The sequence below is a fragment of the Vidua chalybeata genome, chromosome 6, assembly GCF_026979565.1.
Source record: "Vidua chalybeata isolate OUT-0048 chromosome 6, bVidCha1 merged haplotype, whole genome shotgun sequence".
NCBI lineage: Eukaryota > Metazoa > Chordata > Aves > Passeriformes > Viduidae > Vidua > Vidua chalybeata.
The window spans coordinates 52,340,291-52,363,935 of NC_071535.1; the positions used below are offsets into that span (position 1 = coordinate 52,340,291).

The window sequence follows — 23,645 nt, forward strand, 5'->3', positions numbered from 1 at the left end:
ATTTAAGACAGTATTTTCAGAAACAGTTTTTTAATAAATTTTGAACATTTTGAGGAATATTAGACAAGATTTTATTTGTTTCCCAGCCTACACATCTCAAACAAATTGCAGACTTCAGATGCTGGCATATTGTTTCTCCCACATCTTGCTGTTCTTTCCCACTAATCCACTGATTATGAAATGGGTTACTTATTTTTCTACTCCTGTAAGACAACATATTTTACACCATTTGAGATGCAAATGTTGGAAAAATGTCTTTTATTTCAGTGCTCCCTATAATTTTTTTTCTTTGTATAGAGTAAACTTGGACTGATTTTTTAGTATTTTTTTAGAAATACTCTTTAAGCTGAATAATCATGTAGATGCCTTACCTTTTTTCCTGATTCAGAAAGTAGAACCACTGAATTGTGGTGCACAAGTTTAATGAAGGGATTAAGACCATTGAAGGGTAGCTACAATTTCTAATAATCTGGAGAGCCAGGTTTGTACCACAATTTGTGAATGTCTTCTCATGAGCTACCATGCTACTTTTTAATAAAATATACTTGGCTTTGGCTGACATTGTTCCCCCAATTAAACTTTAAATTTAAATGACCCATTTATTACAGGCCTTGGTGGAGGCAAGGTTTAACCTCCATGAGCAAAACTTGAATGCACCTGAAAACTCACAGCTTAATATATAAATGTCCCCTATATCCTGCATATCAACAGCACCTTCCTTCATCTTTTTTCCCCCTCCTCTCTTTCTTTTGCTACCAATTTCTTCTACTTTTAATGTTTTTTTCATTTTCATACTTAATTAAATACCCTATCTCACCTCAGTTGTGAGCACAGTAGTGGTACCATATTATATAATTACTCCTTGCTTGTTTTGGTATTTTTTTTTCTCTCATTTTTTAGAGAAGATTCTTTTATTCATCTTATGCCTTTCTTTAATTTGTTTAAATTGCATGTGTCTTAGTTTGTAATTTCAAAGTTACAAAGGAAATGACCTACCAAATGTGGCAGGTGACCCTGTTCCCAGAATCCTGACAAGGTGATACAACAGGAGAGGTGACATGCTGCGATAAAAACATCTATTGAGAGCAAGTCAGAAACTTCAAGCCAGATTCCCTGTGATTTAATTCAATGCCCTTCACTGGTCCCAGAAGTGACTTTTAAGAAAGATTAAAATACGTATTGTAAGACTTGACCAGTCCCATGGGAAAGCTTCAGCGCTGCCATCTTTTCCAGTATATGTACTCAAAGCTATTTAAAATGCATGTATGTGAACTACTTGTGCTGCGTGTGGAAACTGCATGTGTGACTGAGAACCTGAGAAGTCACCTCAGGTCCTGGCATTGCAGGAATAAAAACTGTATCCAGATAAGGCAGGGAAAAGCAGCCTGAAAGCTGAAAATGGATCTGTATGAACACAACACACATTGTGAGTTGCAGAAATCTGTATGAATATTCTCTTCCAGAAGGTGCTCCAGGTATCTGACTTTTAGTACTTCGGCTCCTCTCTCAATTCTTAGAATTTTCACACACAAGTTGACAGCACATTAAAAATGAACACAGCTTTATTTGCTAGATTTAGATCTTATTAAATGTGGATATTAAATGTTAGCAGAATGTTTAAAAAATTTATTCTGACATTAGTGTATCATATATATCAGCAACATACATAGCAGACAAAAATGCCACTCAGATTACACGACAGTACAAGTCAAACAAGTGGTACATGTAGAATAGTCAGAAACTCCATCTATTTTCACTCCATTCTGTTGCCTCAAATTGACAGCACTACATAAAATAGTAAAAGCATAGTAAAAAAAATTCTAGAAAAAATACAATAGTGTCTCATAGTATCTCTCTTCTTGCAGTCCTTTGCTTAGAACATACCACACTAAACCTTCCCAAGGTAAGCAACCTAAATTTTAATTGCAAAAAAATAAAAAAATCCCTGATTGTATTACACCTGAAAGGTCAATTTTGTTTCGTGTAACTAATTCTAACAAGGCAGTCTATTGTTGCTTAAATTACAGTAATTGCAACACAGAACTTTATTCACTTTGGTTAAAGGACACTTTTAGATACTGAATCACATCAAAATAAATTATTCCAACAGTAAGAATCAGCACATCTCCAAATTGACCAGGCCTTCCTTACCTTTCTCACTTTTCAAGAACACTTCAGGAAACTTATGTGAACCACTGTAAACCCAACCATAGTGATACCTTTAGTCAAAATACTGCTTAATGGCAAGTAATGGCAAATTATTATGTAAAAAGGTGTCAAGATTAAATTTTTATGTGATATTAGCTTTTAGTATGACAACAGATTCTCTTTTCAACAGTTTCTGTATAATGCTATGAAGTGTAATGACTTGTTTTTAAGATACATATTTCTTTCTAAATAAGCTGATCCCAGGGCTTTTCCACTTTCTATTGTATGATACAACATATACAAAACATCTGTACTGCATTAAATAGCAAGTGATCTTAAAAAATAAGTTTGCAAGAAGCACAAAGTAGGAATCAAAAAATCAATTCAAATTCAGGGTCTGCATATCAATGCCGTGTCCCAAACACATGTATTTCCTTATTTTCCTCCATCTTGCTCTTAAATGGCATTGTTCATTCACAACACACCTATTTTGCTGTTATCTTTTTAAGGGTAGTATATTAGGACACTTTATTACTTGAAGAAACTAATCTTCCATAAGCAGAAATAGTGCATCTAACACTGAATTTCCAAATCCGTTTTCAGCTTCAGTCAGGTTGTACATTTTGCACAGAAATACCCTTTTGCATCTCATCATCTTTCTGTTTGAAGCATCTGTCTGCCTTGCAAACAGTTAACAAACCCACAACATCTAAATTAAGGAATTTAATTAACAGTATATGTGCAAGATGCAGCACAGTGCTTTCATTGTGCAAATTGTGGAGTTTGATATGTGATCACAACTGACAGCTGATGCTCTTCTTTGGCTTATACATTAAGCAGCAGAGCTAATTTATTTACACATGTACTCCTTCAACAGATCCATCACTTCAAATATATATGAATATTCAAGAACATGATCAGTTCATCAGGAACATAAATTGCCAACATGCTTGATTGATCAAGCAGCCTTAGAGAATGAAGGTGAATAACTTACAGTAACGAGAAATGTACATCGGCATCAACTCCTTGACTGGCAGCCAAACTGTGTGATGTGTGCTCGAGGTAGGCACTTAATCCTTTTGCTAATAACAACAGCTCCACTCAAGACATTGATTTAAAACTGTTACAACATTAAGTACTACATGACACAGGCAAGGTTTGCTAAAACTAAATACCCTAAGTTGTGGTACTAGTAAACAGTACATCATTCAGCTGATATGGAATACAAATCTCAATTTTTATGTGTATACTTGCAAGGAAGTATAACTTTCAAAGTGCAAATACAGCAAAATTTTCTAAACTTGTCTACCTTGTGTATTCAGCATCAGAGAACTCAATAATCTGGTGTTACAACAGTCTGCAGTCTAGGCACGAACTGCTCTCCAACAGTCCACGTGGCACTGAAACAGAAGTGTGCCAAGGCAGGCATGGCTTCCTAACACTGAACTGCAGGTTCACTGTCTGCAGGTTCATAGTATGCTAATGCCTGCAAGCACATTTTGGAAATAGGCACTGCCCTGCAGAGATCATTTTCACATCTCTTGCCAAATGCAAAGAAACAAGGCACTAAGCATGGAAGCGTTGATATGTTTTAAATATACAGTAAAATCACAAAAATGCCTACCTGCTTCAAACTAGAAAATGAGGGCACATTCTTAAACAGCTGGAAGCTACTTTGCACAATAGTTATTACATATTTATAAACTCAGTAACTTTGTAGAAAAGCCTCTTAACAAAAAAGAAAAGAAAAAAATCCTTCCCAAAGATCCAAGAGAATCTTTGGGAAGCCTCAGGATACTACGTATAAGGAAACTACGTATAAGGAAAATAACAGCATAAACATAGATTATTTGGCATGCTTAAAATCTTTTTGATAAAAATCCAAGATGAAACCATTCAGCTAAATCAACTGGTATGGTGGTCCAGCTCCCAATACACTGCCATGGAGTGCAGGCACACTCCATAGTATGCATCGAGGACAGACACACAGCTTTAGCCCTTTGCTGGCATTCATTGAGAATCCAAACAAAAGAAATAAATAAACAAGCAGCTTTAGCCCCAAAGAAAAGTCAAACAATCTTCCAATGGTAGGTTTTGAGAATGAGAAATTAAATAACTGCTATTCTCCAAATCACATACATATTTTCAACACCCACTGCAATTAGGTGATTCCACAATATCTGCATTTAGAGAGTAAACTATTCCATAAATTTTATCTTTATGAAAATAAATTATGGCTTTTTTTCCCTTCACTATTTTTTTATTCCCTTCACTATTGTATTAACTGAATTTTGTGCCTATAAATAATTCCAAGTGGAATTAAGCCAATGTATCTTTAAAAATCAATTCTTTCTACAAAACGTAGAGAAGTTCAAACCAATGCTTCATAAGACGTAGCGAATATTAAAAAAAGCCTCAAACCTTAATCCTTGTATCAGGAGTGTTCTATTTAAATTACGACATAATAAAAATAATAATTTTCAGCATTTTCCACAGCAGTGGTCCTCTGTGGTATCCTTTTCAGTCAGCTGGGATACAGCCTGGAATGTTGCAATTAGCAACAGGGAGAGGGCTTGGTGGTAAATGACCTTATCATGTCCTGTGAGCCCTTTGAGGTTAACAGTCCCTACACCAGGAGTCCAAATTCTAGGATTACAAGCCAGTATTGGCTATTCAAAGTCATGGGTAAATAAAAACCAGTGCTGAAATCATACAGTTAAGTAGATTTCCTAAACTTTGAAAGCTCAGTAAAACTTAAAGAAAACTCTAAAATCTTTGGACTGAAAGAGAAGGGTTGAACTCTCCTACAGCTTTCAACATGATGCATGCTGAGCAAACCACAGATAAAAAAAGCTAGAATAAGCTAAATCCCCAAACAGCTGGGTTTTTGGTTACATTGCTCTGGATAGCTCCATTCTCCCTTCCGTGGCAATGAACTCTTTTTCTGTGGCTCGTTTATCACCTTGGCACAGTCTCTCCTTCAGTTTTTCAAGTTCATACTCATGTAGGATTTTTTGTGTTAAATACTTTTCACGTTTTATTTTGGCTTTCACATCTGCAGGAACATCGGGGATCATCCATGCTACAAAGAATTTGACGATGAATACAACATGCTGAAAAAAACAAAAAAAAACAACTCATTACCAAAAGAAGCACCTCCTGTTTTATCTGACACCAAATAGGTCACTTTTTGTTCACAATAAAATACATTTCATTTGGCTGTCCTGGAACAATACACACCGAATTAATGTGTATCTAAGATGTGTATGAAGATTAAAACCCATCTTCTTATGCAGAAATTTTAATTCCAAACCATTAATGACTTAGCAAACCCAAGAGGAAAGTGTCAGGGCCTGAATCTCAACCATCACTTTTTAACTCCTCTGTGTGGTTTGTTAGAAAGTTCACACAGCTATGCTGATAACACTTAGCTATTGAGAGCTGATGAAACATAGCAGGAAAAGTGATGAGATGAGCACTTGAACTACTTACTCCCTTTTCCCTTCATAACTTGCAAAGCAGTAGCTTAACACTGATGTCCCAATCAAAACTATTGGTTTAGCTGTTTTTAACCAATATACATCACTGCAAAATGCTGTCTGGATTTTGAACACAGTCATCTCACATACAGCTCCTTAATGAAAGCAAGAGGAATGGAAGTGCTAGTCCTGGTGGCTTTTTTTTATCTGGCATAAAGACTTTTTTTATTTTTCTGATTATTTTGATCAACATTTTCAGTCTCCTCAGCCATTTTCACTTCTTCTACTCTGAGGTGAGCTCACTGAAGTTAAAAGGCCCAGTAACAGTAATCTTTTAGGACATGAATACTTGGTATTGTCTTGGGAACAAATTATTTTATACTCCCAGCAATTCTATTTTCTGTAACATTAGTGACTATCTAAACAAACCACAAGGTACCAATGTCAGAAGGAAATTTTGTAGGGAACATACCTCCATAATAATTATAAAGGCCAGTTTTGCAGCAAGAATGTGCCAGAACTGCATAGTGTGTAAGTATTTCCTCTCATGATCTGGAGGATATCGATAGTCTCTGTACCTGTAGGAATGACAGACATGCAAAGGTGAAATGTCACATTCAGCTTGGGACAGATTACAAGCTTAGTGACACTTACAAGCAAGTACAGTTGTCACTTAAGGAACCTTTTCTTGTTTTAAACGGTCTGTTTCCTTTTGCAGAAAAAGGTTGCCTCTCAATTTGTTCCTATCTTTGTGTTTGCTTAAACACCCTCACACACACAGCAACAGAGCAGAGATGAGGATGTGTGACGTGAAATTTGGTACACAGGTTACTTGTTTTTCAGGCAATGAACAAATAATACAGGACAGGGTGATGGGATGTATCACAGGGTAATGGACATGTACTGAATAAATGTGACACACATGAGCAGATTATGGACTGCACAGATGCAGGGTTTCATGAAAGGACAAACTTAAGTGCATATTCTACACCACCAAACAAATGTAGCTGTTTCCAGAAGTGCTGGGGTGGTTGATTTGGGGGTGTTTTTGTTTGCTTTGAGATTTTTTTTCATCCAATCAATACTTTTATTTTACCACTTCCAAAGTTCTTTTGCAATTATTCTAGAATCTCCAATGCTTCCGCTAGCAAGAAAAAACTACTTTTTAAATGAAAAGAGGATAGGTCTGACTTTTGATCTGATCAAGCAAAATAAGGATAGATTGTAAATACCATATCTCATTTTCAGCTTTGAGATCTAAACATCTCCTTTATTCTGCTTTCTTGTCCACTTACTCAGCCTAAAAATCTTTGAAAATATAGGCTGAAGTTTGCAACTTCAGGGACATAAATTTCCTTCCTCACTCAAAAATCAATACTGTAATCAAGTAAACAAAAATATAATGAAGAAAAAGCAAAATGCAAGTTAGCAATGAGACTTTTAGTGGTGAATTTTTTGAGGTGATTGTTTTTCTTATTGGCTTGATCTCTTACCACCTCAACCATTACCTTATCAATAGTCTAAATATTACCTCCTACACTTTAGAAGGATGAGAATGACATAATTTATTTTCGAATGGACAACTTAGATCTTAATTGATTTTTATGCTGTATTCTATACAAAGTGACACCAACCTGCATATGACAAAGTTTTCTGGATTCTCTTTAGGTTCATTTCTCTCAGGAAAATCTGAGATTTGAAACACTGACAAACTGTTGTTTATGTATCCAGACATTGGCGAGTCTTCATTTTCAGAATAAGCATAGTAGTAAACTAAACGAGGAATCATATCTGATGTGAATGCAACAATAAAAGCCTGAAAAGAAATTGGAAAAAGAAATAAGGAAAGTAGCACACAAAATTAGTGAGCAGATTTATAATGGTGTTGTGGTTCTGTGACTCTATAGCGTTACCCAGAATCTTTTAAGAAAGGGTGAGAAGCATGACTGGGGACTTCACCTTGGTAAAAGATGCTGACTGCAGCCTCAGCACATTTTTCCTGGAAACTTGAGATACTTAAGGTGCTGAGGTATTGTGCTACTATGGCAGTACCTGCAAGTGGGTTTTGCCTGAGATACAATAAAAAGAAGCACCTCTTGTGCTCAGTAGGATGCTTTACAGTATGTTTCCAATGAAATACTGGCATAGCATTTAGTTACCAGTTTATAAAAACTGCTTGGAGCCACTGGTCCCACAGGGGCATCCAGAAGAGAAGCAGAATTTCCACAGAACAGGCCTCATAGCAAAAAGAACAAAAATGCGTCTGACCCACAGGATTCATCCACCTTTCCTGTCCCCTACAGTTCCCTCTGGGCAATCAGTGTGCTTCATCAGACTAAGCTTCATACTGGCTTATGCCATTCCAAAAGGCTGGAAAACATGGACAACTGAATGAAAGATTATGGCCAGTAAAATGTGGATAGGGAGCTGCACACTGCCAACATATGGACATCAAACTTAAATGGTTTGATGGTATCTTTGTAGGTTAACATGATACAATGTTGATGAAGGAGAAAAAGCATCAGCTGGTTTTTAATTCTTCACATTTTGAGTACATGGAAGAATCAGTGTTGATGTAGCACAACACAGTGGTTTTGGTTCTCCAACTTGAGATTTCCCAGCTAACACATCACGTACCTAAGTAAGTATTAACATACTTACATTGGTGACAACAGACAGGATGGCCATCCCATTGAGGATTTCCTGCCATACTCCAATGCTATGTGCTTTTGCAGCCACAGGTCTTCTGTACTGAGTGGTTAATTTCCAGGAGTCTACGCGAATCTCCAGGATATTATTCATCAGAGCAAGAAGGGGAGCCAGGGGAAAGGATGCCACAAAGAGAGTAATGAATCCAAACTGAATGACTGCAAGAGAGAAAAACAGTATGTCAAAATCTGCCCTTCCTGAAGTATCCTCAGAGTGATGGGGGTTTACAACTAGCAGACAAATGGCAAACTTCTGCCAGGCTACACAAGTCATCTTCAGCCCTGGCCTGAGCTAAGCGACAATCAGCCCCAATCCCAAGACTTCTCCAGTCCCTTCAGGATGCCATTCAGCAGCACCCATAGAAATGGGCACTTGGATCCTGTGAAATGATGCTGCCAGCAGTGCTGGATACCAATCCTTTAAGGGTGCTGCAGTTCTCATATGAATGGTGTGTAAGTGTAGGGGAATTGGGATGTATTCATCCACCAAATTTCTCAATTGTTATCAGGCCAGTTTTGTTCTCTTGCAGTTTGTACCTTCTTGTTCTTCTTTTACTTGTCAACTACACACCTCACAACCTTATCTCCACCTATTGTTACTGATTTAATCAAAACATTCATAACAGTCCTATATGCAATAGTTCCATTGGGGAGTGTTGACATTAGTTTAAGAATTGCAAATAGAATATACAAATGATCCTTTCAATTGTTACTGAAATTAAGTTTCTCAGTAGAGACTGTGATAATCCTCAATACACAGCCAATACTGCCACTATGTTTCAAATAAAGGAAATAGAACATTTTTTATGGTTTACGTAGTATATAAAATAAATTCCCATACACCAGTCATTCACTCTTCCATGATTTCAGTGGTAAATTCTTCACCTCAGATAAGCAACAAAATTCCTGCTAGCTTAGCAGCCTTTGCACAATCCTGGAGCGTAGCTCTGATTCTGGAAGAGCAAGGACACGGCTTGCAACAGTGTATTCTGAGCGTATTAGTTTCACATGACCACAGCCCTGTGTCAAATTGAAGTGATAATAATAACACTATGCATCTCTAGAACACTTCAAACTATTTCTGCAGAAATAAAACAGTACAAAGGTTCATTTTTCAACAAAAGATATCCTTGTAATAATCAAATATTAACTTCTTTAAAGTATCCTTTAGATTTAGCTTGGCTTCAGTTTTAGTTTCAGTTTCTCAGGCTTTTACTGTTATAAGCTGACATGTTCACGTTATCTTTGAAAATCCATATTCCCTTGCCCACACTCCCTCTGCTGGTCTAACGGACTGAAGGCAAGCACTGATCAGTGCAAGACTAAATCTGGAGGGATTCTCCTCTAGCCAGTTCGTAGATCACATGCCTGCAGTACCCATCCTTACAGCACATTTGGCACTCATTCCATACTTAAAATTTCCACTGACATCAGCTAAGAATATGCTTTGGAACAACAAAAGAACAGACACAGAGGCAGCTGGCTGCACTGAGAATAATGCTCCCCATTCAAATGAGGAAAACAAAAGTCTGCAGTGTTTCTGTGAAATTCCCAGCAGTTTAAGATGCAAAGACAGCTTTTTTTTAAATTGAGCTGACCTATTTAATGACTTCCAGCAGTTAATCCTCCTGCTATGCAGAAGAAAGTGGTGGCATCAATCCACAACAATTAATTGAGAAAATGTTCTTTTGGAAGTGTCAGTACAAGGTGTCCTGTCCTCAATTCCAAATGTGTAATTTTAAACTTACCCATTTCTAAATATTCATAGAACAGGCCTAAGGCTCCAAATGTCTGCAGATCATGGTCTTGCTCCCAGCGACTGTACAAATTTTCAGGATTATTTCTGGCTTTCCGACGACCCCACCAGTTACAAATCCAGCTGTATATGCAGAAAAACGTTAACGATGAGAGAAGCAGGTGAGATTGGCTCACTTGGTTAGAGCATGGTGTTATTAGCACCTTGATTATTACAAGCTTGTGGGTTTACTCCCTGTACAGGCCATTCAATTAAGAGCTGGACTCAATCCTTGTGGGTCCCTTCCAACTCAGAATATTCTGTGAAGTCAGAATCACAGAATGACTAGGTTGGAAGAGACCTTCAAAATCATTGAGTCCAAACCGTGCCCCAGCATCTCAAATAAACCATGACACCAAGTGCCACATCCAGTCTTTTTTTAAGCACATCCAGGGATAGTGACTGCACCGCCTCCCTGGGCAGACCATTCCAGTACTTTATCACCCTTTCTGTAAAAAACTTTTTCCTAATATCCAGACTATATTTCCCTTGATGCAGCTTAAAACTGTGTCCTCTTGTTCTGTCAGTTGCTGCCTGAGAAAGAGACCAACCCTCACCTGACTACAACCACCTTTCAGGAAGTTGTAGAGAATTATAAAGGTCACCTCTGAGTCTCCTTTTCTCCAGGCTAAACAACCCCAGCTCCCTCAGTCATTCCTCACAGGGCTTGTGTTCCAAGCCCCTCACCAGCCTCGTTGCCTCCTCTGGATGCGCTTGAGCGTCTCAACATCCTTCCCAAACTGAGGGGCCAGAACTGGACACAGCACTCGAAGTGTTGCCTCACCAGTGCGGAGTACAGGGGAAGAATGATCTCCCTGGTCCTGCTGGTCGCACTATTCCTCATACAGCATCTTGGCCTTCTTGGCCACCAGGGCAGACTGCCGGCTCCTGTTCAGTCAGCTGTTGACCAGTACCCCCAGGTCCCTTTCTGCCTGGGCACTATCTAGCCACACCATCCCCAGCCTATAACATTGCAGGGGGTTATTGTGGCCAAAATGCAGGACTTGGCCCTTGGACTCATTAAACTTCATCCTATTGGATTCTGCCCATCCATCCAACTGTTCCAAGTCTCTCTGCAAAGCCCTTCTCCCTTCCAACAGATTGACACACGCTTCCAGCTTAGTATTGTCTGCAAATTTACTAATGAAAGACTCAATGCCCTCATCCATGTCATCAATAACAATATTGAACAGAACTGGCCCCAGCACAGAGCCCTGGGGGACATCACTGGTGACTGGCTGCCAGTGGGATGCAGCACCATTCACCATCACTCTCTGGGCCCAGCCATTCAGCCAGTTCTGAACCCAGCAAAGAGTGCTCCTGTCCAAGCCGTGGGCTGCAGATTTTCCAGGAGTATGCTGTGGGAGACAGTGTCAAAGGCCTTGCTGGAGTCCAAATAGACAACATGCACAGCCTTTCCCGCATCTACCTGGTCATAAAAAGAGATGAGGTTGGTCAAATAATGACCTACCCCTCCTAAACCCCTGCTGGCTGGGTCTGATACCCTGGCCATCCTGTAAGTGCTGTGTGATGACACTCAGTATAAACTGTTCTATAACTTTACTGGGTACTGAGGTCAGGCCAAGTGGCCTATAATTACCAGGATCTTCCTTCCCACCCTTGTTGTGAATGGGTGTCACACTGACCAGTTTCCAGTCATCCAGAACCTCACCAGTGAGCCAGGACTGCTGGTAAATGATGGAGAGTGGTTTCGCAAGCTCGTCTGCCAGCTCCCTCATCACCCTGGGACGGATCCCATCTGGTCCCATAGATTTATGAACATCCAAGCAGCTCAGCAGTTCTCTGACTGCCTCCTCCTGGATGACAGGGGGACCCATCCTGCTCCCTGACACCATGTACCAACCCAGGAGGACAGTTATCCTGAGGACAAGGTGTCTTCCCACTAAAGACTGAGGCAAAGAAGGCATTAAGCACCTTCACCGTCTCCTCATCTGCAGTTATTAAGTTCCCTCCTGCATCCAGCAGAGAACAAAGGTTGGTCTTACCCTGCCTTTTGCCATTAATATATTTGTAAAAACATTTTTTATTATCCTTTACAAACTCTGCCAAACTTAGTTCGAACGGAGCTTGGGCCCCCCTAATTTTTTCCTACATGCCCTAGCAACCCCTGCCTGAGAGACCTGACCCTCCTTCCAAAGATGATAGATCCTCTTTTCATTCCTAAGTTCCTTCAAAACCTCATTGCCCATCCAGGCTGGACGTTTGTCTTGTTGACTCGTCTTTTGGCACACAGGGACAGTCTGTTCCTGTGCCCTCAAGATCTCTATTTTGAAGCATGCCCACCTTCCTTGGACTCCTTTGTTTTTAAGGGCTGCTTCCCAAGGAACTCTGAATAAGTCTCCTAAATAGACCAAAGTCTGCCTTCCATAAGTAAAAGTCTTACTGATGTTCCTCCTGATTTCCCGAAATATCGAGAACTCTATAATTTCATGATCACTATGCCCCAAGTGGTCTCAAACCACCACATCTCCCACCAGCCCATCTCTATTTGCAAACAAGTCTAACACAGTCCCTCTCCTTATTTGAGCAAGCTTCTTAATACAACATGCTTTTACAAACATGGCTTTCACAAAAGAGACTAAAAGCCTTTATGAAATAAGCGTCAGAATTTGCACTTAATTTACAGAATTCTTATCTTCCTCACATGGCAATCATCCTCCCAAGAATTTCCTCTGGCTATAAGATGGGCAGCTCAGTGTCAGAGAGAACTTACGGAACAATAGCCTCTTGGATATTTCCCCAGATCTGTTTGCCAGCCATGACTATGGTGAGCTGTGTCGTCAGTTCTATCAAACAGCCTGCAGGATCACACTGGTGGAGACAAACTGAGTGTCAATGGACATGAATAATGGGTATCACCCAGATAAACTATATTCTACTACTGTATAAAGGCAAGAAAGGAGATCTTAAAATGTGTAAGGACCATACTCAATTTCCACATGGACTGCCAGCTAAGCCACTCTCTCAGGAAGGGCTTTAAGTGTTTCGTGTGAGACAAAACACATACCAAAACATAGCAACCATATGAAGACAGAGTAATTCAGAGATGCTTCAGCAGGATCTGTGTGCAGCACACACCCCTCAGCCTCAGCAAGGTGAACCTTTTGCACTCAATAAGCTCTCAGCATGATATTTTTTTAAGACCCATGGTGAGATCCACTGGTATTTCAGGAGAACTGGGGCCAAGAAAAGCTTTACGATTTTACACTCTTGTGACTGACAGATTTTCACTGCTGGTGTTGCCCTGACTAGCAACAGCAGGAAGAGTCATTGGAAGCATCAACTTTTAGATAGCCAGCTCAGGTCCAGCTCAGTTCAGACCAAGCCTGCAGCTGGAAATTTATGACTGTGCAGACTTAAGGGAACAATTCACCTATTCACCTTAATTAAGAAAATCTTACCTCTTCATTTCGCCAGCGATTAAACATATATGTGTAGGCACCTGGGTAACCAACAAACTTCCCTTTGAAGAAGGCCACATAGAAGCAGGATGAATAGTAGTTGACAAACTGGAACAAAAACATTTTCATAGTAAGCCTGTTCTCATACTCCATGTGAGTTCTGGGGATCTCTGTGAAACCAGAAAACAATAATTTTATGTTCCTTTATTCCCTTTAAAAGGATACAGATTCACAAATATTCATCATGCACAGTGACCTTAAAGGAAAAAAAAAGAAAAGGATAACACCTACAAACACTTCAGCAGATGGGAGTTCCTGCTTTCAGACACCCTACCCTTACTTTACAATGCAACGTTTGATGCAGGCAGTCAAAGGAAATTCATATTTAAAACCTCTATAAAATTTAATTTCCCCTTCTTTGTCCTGTTCATTAGCACTTGTCCATCCCCAAATGTTACACTATTTTAGGAGATTTGAGATGAATCTCCAACAGTAACTAGAAGGTTCTCCTGTAGTATGAAGATTTCCCTGTTAGCAACACATGATTATTTTTTTCTTTGTGGTAGAGAAGTATGTTACAATATTTTTCCCCAACATACTGTATGTGCATATCATTAAAATCAGCAGAAACTGCATGGCCCATGTGCCTCTGAAAGACGAGGCTCATAAAGAGCAGAAGAACAGGGCAGAATAGAAGAATATGGGCATCTTGGAGCTACTGTACATCACCAAACTTCTGCTTAGGGTTTTGCTGCCTTTTGCTGCTCATTGTCTATCACATTTATATTTCTGAAGGCAGCAGGAAGCCCTAAGCATATTATTGTCAAATGTCCTGTTAAATGATAACATATAACCAATTCAATTTGGGAAATACTATAAGAAAATATACCACAAACATTCAAGTCCCTCTGAATTGGTGAGGCAGATGTGTGGAACTTATCTGCCTTATTGTAAAGTTGTTTCATATAACTGAATAAACTGTTTCCAAGCTTGGTGTAAGTTTGCATGCCAGAAAAACATGAGGTATTTACTGGGAACCTGACATCAGAGTGTAGGACAGAAGAGGCAGCTCTCAGGTGAGGCAGTCTGCCTAGCTTGCAGCTCCCTAAAATATTTTTATTTTCAGTGTGTTGTTAAAACATGGATGTGAGGCACACAGTGTTCAGAGCACCAGAGGCAGGTTATACCTGCTTGTCTGAACACCATATCTGGTCTAATCCTTTCAAGGAGTTCAAGAATGAATAAAGTCTGGGCAGACACTTGACAGCCCAGGCCACCCGAGGAGGGCAGCAGACCTCCTCACACCAGTGAACTGTTATGCTCCCCCTGTGACCCACAGCCCCAGGAAGTGCTGCCACTTGAGAAATTATTCATCCACACTTGCAAATCAGCAAAATAACACCGCTGAGCCTTCATGCTTACAATTCCTGCTCTTCAAGAAAGAAATATTTAAAAAATTATTATTTCTGTTTGTTTCTGTGTTTGTTAGGGGCAATTTTAGTTACTACTTGTTCTGTTTCAGTTTGGTCTGATTTGGCCAAGAGAGATAAGCAATACAGATCTCAGAGATGGCCCATGGTATATCAAAATCAACCAAATGCAACATCCCTTTAAGATTCTGCAAGGAACACCTTTCAACTCTTGACTTGACCTGCAAGATCTCACAAAAAAAAAAGATCAACCAACTGTTTTTATGACAAGTGCACAAACTGCAAGTACCTAATATTTTCAGCTTCCCTCCCCAAGCTGAATGTATTCTGCAATTATTTCTTCCTATTTAACACCTTCAGGGACTTCTATCTCTAAACCATTAAGGACAAATAAAATGAAATAAGATTTTAAAAAAATGTCTAAGAAAGGCTCTCAGGAATGGTATTTCCAGCATGCAAGCAGAAGTCAAACATAAAATGCACTACAAGAGCAGGCACTCTTTCTGGGCCTCCAGCTCTGAAGCAGGGGTACTGCTATCAATAGCTACTGCCACAATAGCACATCTTGGGCACAGCTTCTCATCCTGCTCAACCTCTGCCTTCCATCTTTGTAACTCCAAATCTGTACAGCCAGAGCTAAAGGAAACAATGCTCAGAAAAACATGGAAAATGAATTATCCCATCCCACCTTTTCCCCCAGACTAAGAGTCATTATTAGTCTTTTTTTCTTGTGAAGATAGCTATGATTTATTTTTTCAAATATATTTGCAGGATTTCAAACTGAAATACTCCTAGTTCAAGACAGCCGGATCTTGCTTTGATGACTCAAGATAATTTTTAACTATGTTCAGGTCTGTGACTGTCTCTGTAGACTAGTTCTAATATAAACAAGCATTATATGAAGAGAAACTAGGTTATGAGAACTACTGAAATGCAGGGAGAATGTTCAGAATCGTCGTGGATACTCCTGAGTCATTGCTGCAAGCTACTGTGAGCCATAGAGTTCCCACTGTGCCTGAGTTGAGAACAACATCATGGAACACCTTGATGGTGTGCAATGGAATCTTCAATGATTCTTTCCAAGTTTTGCCTTCAAGTACCCATGCTTACCCATATCAGTAATCCAGATGGCTATTCTCTCATAAAAGAAATTCAGTATCATGATGATGACAAAATTGAGGCAAGAGGCTGTGACTGAGGTTGCCAGCTGAGGGGTCAGTAAGCCGCTGATGGGCTGCAGCGTCTGAGTGTTCTCCATGAGGCTGGCGAAGGCAGCATACACTGCAAGGCGATACACAATCACAGCTATCATGCTGGCTATGATCAAGGACACCTGCAAAAAGGAGGGAGATTTGAAATACACTTGCAGCTTAGTATAGCTATACACTATAGCTATACGCACACAGCTTTAAAAACAAGATGTAAACCATCATGCTTTATATTTTTAAAATTTTATTCTTTGTGGGTATGAGTTCTGCAGCACTGAAATGCAAAGTACACAGGCAAAATACTTTGTTATATTGTATATATTAAAACCAACAAAATTACTTTGTTAACATAAGAAAAGCTGACAACCTAATACCAATATCTGAGAAAGTGCAGAAAAGTATAGGCAGGAGATGGAAAGGACAAGTTAGATTAAACTGTCTGCTCTGAAACTCATTCTGCATTCATTGTTGTGAATTCTTTTTTTTGTTGGCCTTACCACAATTTTTTTGGTATGTCTGTTAATATCAAGTAAGTCACAGAGAAAGTTATCCCCATGCTAAAATGTCCAATCAAATTACCAATTAATGACAGATTTCCACTCCCTTTAAAAAAAAAAATCAGAATGGAAGCGTTTTAAATGACAGCATGAAATGTGCAGAACAGTAATAAAATCATGTGTTAACATCATGATTAAAACTAATTTGTGTTAATGTGATTATTAGTAATGAACAGCATCTCTGATACATGTCAAAATAATGATTCAAAAAGATGCTCACCCAGAACAACACTGTAGCTCCTGAGATGCAGAATCGCACAGCCTGGCTAGTTAAAGGCAAATAAGGCTCCATCTCCTGAAACAATCAAGTACAGCAGGGGTCATGTTATTCCCACATCTTACTCTAACATCAAGCAGCACACAGAGCTCTCACCAGCTCACACTTGCTCACATCCAAGGGAAACCATCCAGAACCCTGCCCCTCTCAAATGACAGACAGAACATCATTTTGAGTGTGCTGGGGGGGCAGAGGTAGGGCAAAAAGATCAGGACAGAAGCTGCCATAAAACTGCTACAAGACAGTACCTGGAAAGAATGGTTAAACTTTTACAAAATCAATCAGTAGCCAAAGGAAAAAGACCAACTTCCTGAGATAAGCAGGCCACAACTATTACTGTATTGCTAGGTTAGCTGTCAAACATCTCTGAGTCCACAACAGGACTCCAATTTTATGAATTCTTCATGCCGAGATTCCTTAAAACTTGTCATTTGGATGTGCCAGTCAGACAGTGTTTTTCTCTACTCCTTCAATTTTATTTGGTTTTTTAGTTGAAGTAATGGCTGTGAATGTAGCTGCCAACCTCTGCTGCAGCACCAGGCCACTGGATCATGCCAGTATCCCCAGACAACACATGAACAATTTTCAATGCTCATGTAGCTTGCGCAACCAATTCTAGTTCTTAAAATATCAGAGTACATGTTCTATGAAAGAATCTTCTCTTTAAGAACTAATGCCAGTGGAAGAAGATATAGTGAAAATACCCTGAATTTGATAAATCTGTAGGACAAGGCACTGTAGAATGCTTAGACTCCTCTTCAGCAAAGTGGCACTGTGTACTATAAAGTGGCACTGTGTACTAAAGAAGCTGCAATCCCAAATGTAATATAGGCAGTAATGTGGAATGACAGAACCTAAGTTTGAATCAAATGTTTCATTATTTACGTAGATTACAATTCTATTGTGATCAGCAAACCCAGATTTTAGCTATGATCTAGTTAGACAGTTTAACACCATGAACAGGTATGTTAGTGATAGCCTCAAGATCAGCAATTTTGGTTTCAGTGCACTTAAAACTTTGAATCATGAATAATGATGAAATAATTTTCTGAGTGCAAAACCAGCTGTGGGACACAAAGTAACTCTCCTGTACACACATAACCTTGTTGGTTCCTGCAGAAATAACTCATTTGAGAGCACTAGCCTTTCATGTGTTCACTATAGGACATGCTCTAACAGAAGGAAATTACTATTACCTGTACAAGTTAGCCTATAATTAATTGGGTACTGATAAGGATCACTGATAAACCCTTCTGCAAAAAAGCCTCTGAAAAACCACTGAGACAGTAAATTGAAATGTCATAATATAAAGGCTTGTATAGTCATTGAATTTTTATGGCAATTGTTAATGCATACTTAGAAAGTACAGAGGAGTGCAGTATCTCACACTGAGATCAGAGTATTACAGTCCATTTCTACTTCCTAAATAAAGTTCACAAAACCCTATCTCACCTAAGGGATTTGGATTAATTTAGAGAGACAACATCTTCTCCCTCAGGACAGTGTACAAGCACACCTAAGCCTTTGGCTGTGCTCTGGTACAGCTGATTCACCTCATCAGGCTACAGGTTTTGGTCCATGCTGTACACAACCACTGCTAACCAGTCAGCCCATTCCTGCCTGTCCTAACACGATCAGCCTCTCCTGCTGAGCACACAAGGGCCAGCACCTGCCTGCTGGACAGAACTCCTCCTGCTCTTTCCCTCAGCTGCAGCACAACCACCACAGTCTGGCAGAGTTTGAGCCCTGTGCACCCATGGAAGGGGAGGGGGGGGGTTTGAGCCTGAGCATACGCAGGGATGCAAACCAGCACATAATACATAACTGGCAGGCATGTGTTGTCAACTAGTAGAGCTAACTAATGAAAATGTATTTACCGGAACCTGTTTTCTTGAACATGCAGAAAGTAACGCTTCAGCAGAGCTATACTCTTAAACATAGTGCACTGTTATCAAAGAGCTCTGTGCAAGGTACATAGCACTAGTTGCAACAGCAGAATTAATGCTGTGTATGTGGAGGGGGAAAAACTCTCTCTCCTGAGAAGTGAGATTAGTGTATGTATTTCCTAATGATTAAGGAAACGAGCCCTGAAAGACAAGGCTACTGTTTTTAGAACAAAGACTCTTCCCACATTCTGGCTAAGCTTCCATTTTTCTCTGAAGACTGTGTTATCTAAGTATACTTAGGACTAGCGACAATAAGCCATCTATATGCAATTCTGTGAAAGGGAAAAGGTGATTTAAAAATACATTGAATGGGTGTGGTAGATACTGTGTTGGAATGCAACCAGCTGAACCCAAAATTTGTCAAGTAACTCCTACCTAAAATAAATTTAGATGAAAACAATTAACATTTAATATTTATACAGAGTGTTTAACAGAGTAAAGTAGGGTCACTACTAGGATACTACAATTGTATCTCAATTACATTTCAGAGAAAGGACTTTGGCCACCTTCATCCCTCTGGTGTTCCCCCAACAAAGTAGTTGTGTATCAGAAGCTAAACCACAGCTAGACCAACTTATCATTTTAGATCACAGTGACTGTTTCTTCATATGTTGTGTAGGGATAAGAATGAGTGGTTTTAAAGGCATGAAAGTTTCAGAGACTGGTACCCTGAATTGTGAAAGATGATGCTGTAAAAACACATAAAAGCTATAAACTTTGCCCTTATTTTCCTGATTTAATATATCAATTTCCATGTTACAAAACTTTCAGCACACAACTGGATTTGCACACACGTCAACACAGCGTGTTCATACCTGAGTTACGGGATTCTTCTTCTTTTGGGTACATTTTGCCTCGTACTCAGGCCTCAGCTGGAGCTGTTGCTGTTCCTCTTCAAAATCAACCAAATCCCATTCATATTTCAGTCTTGCTTGCCGCCTCTTCCAAAACTCCAAGAAAAGTGTAACTACAATTTGCAAATGTTAAAATAGAGTTAAGGAAGAAGTGAACATGTGCATCAACTAAGTTAAACATCTGCACTGGCTTCTTTTCTGTGGTTTATTATTTATCCTTACAGTGTGACTCACTTACTTTTACTGACTACCAACTATAGTTCACAGATAAGACCACAATATGGATCCAGTGATTTATTAGCTAATTGAATTCCAGAAATGGATGACAAGGAAGATTTGTGCCTTTAAAACTAGATCCGAGAGCAAAGTGGGAGAGAAGGAAAAGGGGTGGAATTTTTTTCACAGCTGTATTCAAAACACAGAGATAAGAGCTTCAGCTCTCTCTCTCTCACAGACCATGTTGTCTGCAGCATGGACAAGGAGCAGGACAAAACTCTCCTTTGCTTTTAATTAGTTTTTTTAGCTAGCTGAGGTAGAAAAGTTCCCCAGACTATGGCTTTTCTTCTTCTTGGAACTGTTTGAACCTGCTCTGGACTGAAAACCCAGAAAAATACCTGGAGCTCATGCCTGTGGCCCACTGGGGCCCGGGATGCAGCATTTCCAGTGCAGGAGGGACTGATAAGAGACAGAGAGAGCTGAGCTACAGCCCCTGAAAAGGACTCTCTGAATTTGCCACCTCTTCAGTACAATGAGAGCTTCCATTGTTTAATATTATTCATTTTTTATGCTTGTGAATACTTTGTTTGTTAAATAAACAGTTTTTTCCAATTTTCTCAAAGGAGATTTATGTCTCCTGAACTGGGAGGGGGCCACTTGACCCATTCGGAGGTTTCATCCCAAATTTGCCTTAAACCAGGACACATGGTCATTTTAAAGACAGTGAACATCCTATGATTTTCATACAATCAAGGGTTGGGGGCTGGCCTAAGAATTTTTTAAGACATTAGAGGGAATTGATTTCATATATAAACAACTATAGAATTTATAATACTATGTAACATTTTAAGAGCCCTTTGTAAATTACTTTAAAATGTAAACATTTTGTAATCTGATTGTTCTTATCTGAACTGAGGAAGTTTTATGGTTTAGACAAACACAGGAAAGCTTATCTTCTGCAGTTCTAAACTCTTTGACTGGTACTTCCTAAATGACTAATCCATGTCACACAATGCTAGTTCTTAGAAACCAAGAAAAATTTAGTAAAACAGCCATACAACAAAAATCTTATTAGATTTTAAATAATAATTCTATATGAAAGTGAGATATTAGATCCACTGTTAAAATTTCACAGGTTTTCTATTAGCACACAAGAATCTTTGTGAGTTAATGAAATATCTATATACAAGTTGAACATTTAATGATGACATTTCATACAAACAGTATGAAACAAGAGAATTGTATTTAAGGAAGTAAGAAGCAATAACTTTGCTATCCGGCATTTATAAACTTTCATAGAGTTGAAGAAAAGAACATGTATTCAACACAATGTTATTAGAAGTCTGAAGAGGTATCATTGGTGTGAAACTATGATTATAGAGGCCAGAAATCCACCTATTTCTACGTCATCAAAACATACTACAGTGTATGAAGTTCACTGGGGTAGATCCCAACAAATTTCCTCATCCCAGAAGTACAGCTAAAACAGCAGCAGTGATGGACCACCATCCATCCAGTGAAAGGGCACAAAACTCCCCACTCCCTCACTGAGACACTGATGATGTGAAGGGCTGAGCAGAGAGAACTCTTATCTGGGCTGCGTAAGGTTGGACCCCTCTGGTTACTAAGGAAATAATCAAATTTTAGTAGTTAAGAGTACACAATGTTTATGTTATTCTTATTGTATCCTAGATGCCTGCTTGGGTTTTTTTAAGTCTTAATTCCTCTGTAACTTTAAATTATTTTCACTCATTCATCACTTCTGTACCTGAGGCAGGATACTAAAGTGAAGCCATTATTCCCCTTCTTCCCACTTCCCGTGTCCCTCAGCAGCTTGGCTAAGATCTCCCTATTGCTTGACATAAAACTTATCAAAGGTACTCACCCCATATACCCATGAAAATGGCAAAAAAAAGAGTTGCCACGTTGTCAAACAAATGGGAATACTGCAAGAGAACACCCAGGAACAGGTCAGTACCAAGACCGTTTTCAGGATGAACAAAAATGACCGGTGGCTGCAGAACCAGATACACACCTGTGAGGCCTCGCAGGTGGTGTTTAGTCTCCAGTATTCACAGTCTCGGTCACAAAGTGGGCACATGATGATCTCTCCTCCAATTGCAGGGTCACAGATTTCTTTGCTAAGCAGGAAAACATTGTAAAATATCTGCTTCCACAGCATCTTAAAAGACGTTATATGAAATTTATTTAAAAAATAAAGAGGACCTTCATTTATTCAAAGCTCAACATTTGCAGCTTCATAGCAAAGATGCCACATCTTGTCACTTTCACTGGTATTAACCAGTGGCTGGGTCAGGGCAAATCAAGAATGAAGCAACTGCTACAAGGAGTAGAATTAATAATTCCCTTGATATGGGCTTTTTGACTCTACCAGCAATGAATCAGGAGTCTGTCAGGAGCTGTACTGTACATGCACTGCTTTCGGGCAAGATATAAACCATGTTATTTCTCATCGCGTTAGCAATGACATCAAAACACCTTTTCTAAAAGCAGAGAGACCACTTCAGCTTTGATATCTGCAGTAAAATTTGCTACTTCAATTCAATGACAGTGGGTAAAATTTAGAATTCTATGATAGTCCTTTGGTATCCAGAGAAATCTCAGTATGTATAACAGTATTCCCAGATGAATTCTTAACCTAGCTAAAATACAAGTCTCAAAATTATATTATTCAACAGAATAGATGAGAATTTTACCTTGTTAGTCATCTTTTATAGTTAAAACTCAAAATTTTATGAAAGCCTTCTTACAGAAAACAGTGAGCAATGAGAAGTCAACCCTCTTTTCCTCTCCCCACCCCCAATCCCTGAATATAATAAATCTTTGGACTTCTGATAAAACAAATACTATGCTTACTTAAAAAAAACCCACCAAACTGTGGCTTCTAAGATATTGGATCCCTCTTTTATGGGAGAACACTGCTGATCTGTTTTACGCATGCTTTTGGTTAGTACAAATGAGGACCTACACAAAAAGGTCAGACTGCTCTGCAAGATAGATTAAATAGACGAACTTAAGGCAACAATAAACACTCAAACAATTTTGAGAGATCTAAGGGGTACTCTCAGGTCTTCATATATTGCAGCTTCTCCAATACAGAAAGCTATGGCCAACAAAATATTGCTTTTCACCTACAAGTTGAGTCTTACTAATTGACAGTCACAAGTTCTGCATTAGTGGTCCACCACCTTTACAGTCAATAAAGACAGCTGAAGAACAAATTTGTCTGCTCTGACAAGCTTTAAAAGCTTGTTACCTGTTGAGTAACAACAAGAATACAATTTTTTTACAGGAATAAAATTTTCACATTGCTTAGCTTTTGCCTAGAAGATTTTCAGTGTTATACTTACCTGCTCATATTTTCATCCATTGTAAACAAGCCATAAAGAAAACAGATTAAGCCAACAACTGCTGCAAGGAATAACATCTCGGTGTAAAATCCCAGCCAGGCAAAATAGATTCCAATCTTCTCACCATAGTACTTTCTGAATACAAAAAAAAAGCAATTAATAGGAACACAAAACAAAATTTAAAACAGTAGTAGAGCAAACTGGCCAGAGTAAAAGCGAAATATTTGGCAAAAC

At 39.1% G+C, this 23,645-nt stretch overlaps 1 protein-coding gene across 10 annotated transcripts in view; it reads right to left on the reverse strand.

Moving 5' to 3' along the window:
- Positions 1 to 1,544: 1,544 nt before the first annotated feature.
- The window catches only part of ANO5 (anoctamin 5), a 58,694-nt gene continuing 36,593 nt past the window's right edge, over positions 1,545 to 23,645 (reverse strand). For 9 of the 10 annotated variants that reach the window (XM_053944380.1, XM_053944375.1, XM_053944372.1 and 6 more), the window contains 13 exons: positions 23,412 to 23,546; positions 22,076 to 22,181; positions 21,926 to 21,986; positions 19,786 to 19,937; positions 16,968 to 17,042; positions 16,093 to 16,315; positions 13,553 to 13,722; positions 12,865 to 12,962; positions 10,084 to 10,214; positions 8,289 to 8,494; positions 7,262 to 7,443; positions 6,100 to 6,205; positions 1,545 to 5,261 (listed from right to left, as the gene is read on the reverse strand). In XM_053944380.1, the coding sequence (XP_053800355.1) occupies positions 5,040 to 5,261; positions 6,100 to 6,205; positions 7,262 to 7,443; positions 8,289 to 8,494; positions 10,084 to 10,214; positions 12,865 to 12,962; positions 13,553 to 13,722; positions 16,093 to 16,315; positions 16,968 to 17,042; positions 19,786 to 19,937; positions 21,926 to 21,986; positions 22,076 to 22,181; positions 23,412 to 23,546 (1,867 nt within the window). In that variant the 3' untranslated portion in view covers positions 1,545 to 5,039. The remainder of the gene's footprint in view (positions 5,262 to 6,099; positions 6,206 to 7,261; positions 7,444 to 8,288; positions 8,495 to 10,083; positions 10,215 to 12,864; positions 12,963 to 13,552; positions 13,723 to 16,092; positions 16,316 to 16,967; positions 17,043 to 19,785; positions 19,938 to 21,925; positions 21,987 to 22,075; positions 22,182 to 23,411; positions 23,547 to 23,645) is intronic. The other variant, XM_053944377.1, reaches the window with a different exon arrangement.